The sequence below is a fragment of the Elaeis guineensis genome, chromosome 4 (genome assembly GCF_000442705.2).
Source record: "Elaeis guineensis isolate ETL-2024a chromosome 4, EG11, whole genome shotgun sequence".
Taxonomy (NCBI): Eukaryota; Viridiplantae; Streptophyta; class Magnoliopsida; order Arecales; family Arecaceae; genus Elaeis; species Elaeis guineensis.
The window spans coordinates 27964668-27969067 of record NC_025996.2 but is presented as its reverse complement, the minus strand read 5'-3'; the positions used below and the strand labels follow the sequence as shown (position 1 = coordinate 27969067).

General features: G+C 39.1%; 1 protein-coding gene across 4 annotated transcripts in view; it reads right to left on the bottom strand.

The window, feature by feature from the left end:
• Nucleotides 1–2940, bottom strand: part of LOC105043189 (ABC transporter C family member 5) — a 14863-nt gene extending 11923 nt beyond the window's left edge. Inside the window, exons 1-3 of one of the 4 annotated variants that reach the window (XM_019850129.3) lie at nucleotides 2508–2937; nucleotides 172–2427; nucleotides 1–98 (exon numbers count right to left, since the gene is read on the bottom strand). The exon at nucleotides 1–98 is cut by the window's left edge and continues 223 nt beyond it. In XM_019850129.3, the coding sequence (XP_019705688.1) occupies nucleotides 1–98; nucleotides 172–2214 (2141 nt within the window). In that variant the 5' untranslated portion in view covers nucleotides 2215–2427; nucleotides 2508–2937. Of the gene's footprint in view, nucleotides 99–171 lie in introns of all 4 variants that reach the window. The other 3 variants (XM_019850130.3, XM_019850131.3, XM_073255975.1) reach the window with 3 other exon arrangements.
• Nucleotides 2941–4400: the final 1460 nt, after the last annotated feature.

The following is a 4400-nucleotide window of genomic DNA, read 5'->3' as shown; positions in this document are numbered from 1 at the left end:
TTATCCATTGGGCTTCCAAAAAGAATGTTCTCCTCTATATTTCCAGATTGGATCCAAGCTGACTGAGGCACATAAGCTGCAGAGCCACTTATCTTAACCTGCAAAAGGAAACAAGACTTGGTTAATGTAAAAGCCTGCATATAGATATTTATTTGTACATGGATTACTTACTTCACCAGAAATTTTTGGTATCTCCCCTAGTATGGAAGATAGAAAGCTAGACTTGCCAGATCCAACCACACCACAGACTGCTACACGCATGCCCCTTTCCACTTTTAGCTGCATATCTGAGAGTGTAGGTCTTGAAGAAGGGGGGTCCCAACAAAACTCTCCATCTTTAATTTCAATAGCATTGTTTGTAAGGCCTTGGGGAACAACTGTGGTGGCATCTTCTTGCAACTCTTCCTGTTGCAAGAACCCGGATATCCGGTCGAGAGAAACTTTTGTCTGCGCGATCATAGATACTAAATCTGGAAAATTTCTGAGAGGCTCTTGAAGAATTCTGAAAGTGGCTAAAGCTGAAAGGACGCTGCCAGCCGTAAGCTGATTTCCCAACAATATAGAAGTAGCAAAAGTTATGACTGCCACGAAGATAGGGGAGCCCCAAAAGATAAATGTTATCACAGCCTGAGAATAGAGGGCTTTCCGAAGCCACTTCATTTCCACACTCCTCATTTCCTCCAACATTAATCGGTACCGATCCTCCCAAGCCTGCAATTTCAGGATTCTCATGTTTTTCAAACATTCAGAGGTTTTCCTCATTCGTTCATCCTTGGCAGCCATTAGGTTATCCTGGTAGCCCTCTTGCACCTTTGCCAGAGGAATGGTAACAACAATGGAGACAATGGTAGCAATTAATGTTGCAATAGTTGCAATACCCACATTCTTATACAGGATAGCCAAAGCAAGAATGATTTGTAAAGGAAGCATCCAAATATCATGGAGGTACCATGAAAAATCACCCACCCTCTGCACATCAACTGCCATGTAATTTACTATCTCACCACTTGTATGATTCTGTCGGGCTATGCTTGATAGCGTAAGCCCTTTCCTGTACACCATTGCTGTTAAGGCTGATCTAACATGCATGCCCAATATATCTACTCCTAAATACCACTGCCGAGTAGTAAGAGTCTCTATCAACTTAGAAGCAAAAAAAATGGATGCCAGAATGTAACCCTCATGAGGAAAAGCCACATTGCCACTCAAGTAATCAACGAAATAACTGATCAAATAGGGACCCACATAAGAAACCAGAGTGTTCAAACCAGCAAAAATAGCATTGAAAGCAGCTTCTTTCCAGAATGAGTGGAAAATTGCCAATGCCAAGGAGGGATGCTTCATGGGGTTTTCAGCTTTCAACCTCTCCCAATTTGAATTCAAGATCTTATAACAAGTCTTTGCACGATCTTTCGGGGCCAATAGAGGTATGTCCCTTAGCTCAAGGGGCCTTTTCACACCAATTGACAACAGAGGATTGAGCCAGGATATGGTTGCTAGGCTAAAAATCCCTGCCTCACAGTAAGGAGTGACCTTAAGGCAGCCTGCTTCCTCTTCCTCTGCAAGCAATGGCTCACCAAAGTCCCGATGGTCTCTATGCAACTCTACACCCGTAACACCACGAATCGAGACAAGGCAAAGGAATGCAAGAGCAGGAAAAGCGGCATAATTTGCAATCATGTGTGAATTGAAGCTAAAGAATTCGCCTACCAACCCTTTTGTATCGACATAAGCAATGTAAAGACAGAGGATGAATGATAGGAACCACCACAGCCTAAGCAAGAACGGGAATTTCACCAATGCCTTAAATTTGCAATGAAACGCCGATAAGCCTAAGATAAGCCAAGACAATACTTGAACAGAAGGCAGGTAAAACACAGAATAATCAGCTGAGTCCGTCTCTGTCCTAACAAAGCGTACTGTTTCATACACCAAGACTACAGCTTGAAGGAAGAGAACGTAGAAGCAGCAGGAAACTGAGATCTTGAACCAATACCCGATCACCACCGACCGATCACCATCGGAATCTGGCACAGGGACTGGGTTCCCGTTCTCATCCTTGAACGCCGGGAAACGCCGGAGGGCACAGGTAAAAACCGGGCGAGCGGAGGCATAGAACAGGAAGAAGACGACCAGTGCCGCCTGGGTGGCGGTCGCCACCTGCTCCGGCAATGGGAGGTCCCGGAAAGAGCTGGGGAAGGAGAAGGAACCCATTCTCCGGCGAGAAGAAGGGATCGGAAAGATTGGATTTTGGGAGTGGATTTCGATGGAATGGTGCTAGAGAATTCGGCTACGGGCATCTCACCATCAAGGAGCTGGGTCTATAAAGGAAGAACAAAAGACGATGGCAGGCTTCAGGAGAGAACGTGAGACGAATGTCGTCTTATGCACACAATGGAGATGGAACAAAAGGGACTTCTTCTTTATCTATCAAAAAGATGAAATTTTTCGCAAAGAGACAAGAGAAAATTCGACAAAAAACCCAAAAAGATCCAACCTTTACCGACCTGGCTGCCTTGGGACTGGATTTCTCTTTTTCTCCTTCTCTTCTCCTCCTTTCTGTTGCAATGGCGCCCAGCTCTAGAACAGAAGAGGGGGAAGAGAGAGCTTCCTCAGAAGAAGAGCAAGAGAGGGAGAGAAAGAGGGTGGGAGGGAGGGGAAAGGGACAGAAGAGACAATGGTGTATAGAGCTAAATCTACGCCTTCCTCTATCTGTCTCTCTCTCTCTCTGTGTTTTTTGTCTAGACTGGCTGGAATGCTGTTGTTATGCCACCCTCTGGATGGGGAACAGAAGTGGAGGTGTTGTGATATGGTCTTGTGGGGAACGCATTCGATGAAGCTGTGGTGGTGGGGGGTGAGGTGGCTTTGCGGAGCTTTTCGGTTTAATGCTGGAAATAGGATGGCGTGGGATATGCTGGATTTTTAGGTTGATTTGTCTTCATTGGTAAGTGTAGCAGTGCATGGAGTTATTTATAAGGGTGTGGATATCTGTCTTTTACTTTGCATGCAAACATAGGAGGATGGCTCAGAACATGGTGGGGGGAATATTTAAAGAAATTGAATAAGATTCTGATAGCTTAGGTGGGGTTGATGGGGGAGGTGAGGAATTTATTACAGGTTTATTCTTTCTAAAATTAGAGTTTGGAATATGTAGGTGTTTGATGATTTTCTGGATGCCCGTGATGCTTTATCGGGGGCAAAGAGTATTTTACTGGAACCGTTTTTTCATATAGTGGAGATTAGGTACATCTTTAATGTGAGAAATGGTTAGCTTTTAAATTCAAATAGGATCAAAATCGAATTATATATAGATTAGATACTAATATATTCATATCTATATTTATTTTATTTAATAAATATAAATATAAATATTAATCGAATATAAATTTTATATTCGTATTTATTTTAAATGAATATAGATACAAATCGAATAGTAAAATATAAATATGAATATGGATATAAGTCAGATAATCATTTATTTGAGTGGTAAATTAAATTAATAGTATGTTAATATGATCATTTATTTTTTTAAAAAAATTATAAGTACTATATAATATTAAGAATTACAAATAGAATTGGATATTTGAGTAGAACCAAATAATTATGTATCTATATTCATATTTATTTTTTTTTATGGATACAAATATTTAATAGATACTCAAGTTTCTATTCATATCTAAATAGATTCGGATTTGAAAATAGATATAGGTAAATATTATCTGGTCTGTTTTCATCTCTAAGTCCAAGACAACAAATTAATAATAACTTAGACTTTTATAAGTAAACTGTTATAAAATTTTGCTTTAGGATGGGTTTTATTTTCTAAATTCTAAAAACAATATTTGTCAATGGGGATTATTCCTCAAGTTTTTCTAGTTGGGATGATTGAATTGGTATGAGGATGTTAAATGCAATATGGATGAAATGTTATCCCTGAAATGCTTTCCATCTATATATCATGCAATGTCTCTTGCCTTTCTTGATGCATGACAAGACTGTACTTAATTGAACATTGGTAATTTTTTTGTCAATCTAATTACATATAGCAATTCTTCAAAAGAAGATCACATATGCGAACCCTGCCATGTATAATTATCAAGAAAATTTTAAAAAGGAATGATATATAACTAATAAAAAAGAAAAGTTTAAAATGTTCTTCATGTTTTTTTTTTTTTTTTTTTGAACTAAAAAGTCTAAGAGTAATGTCAAAGAAGTGGTCAAGATACGACAAAACTATCTTTACCTACTTTGTTAGTTTCTTTCGATCTTTTGCTGGAACAAAGAAAAAAAATCAGATGTTTCAAAAAAATGTTTTGATAAATCTTTCTCCTTATCTTCCTCTTAGTAAATATTGTTTTGATTGTCAAATGATACAAGCAGATATCCCTCTCAAGCGAAAT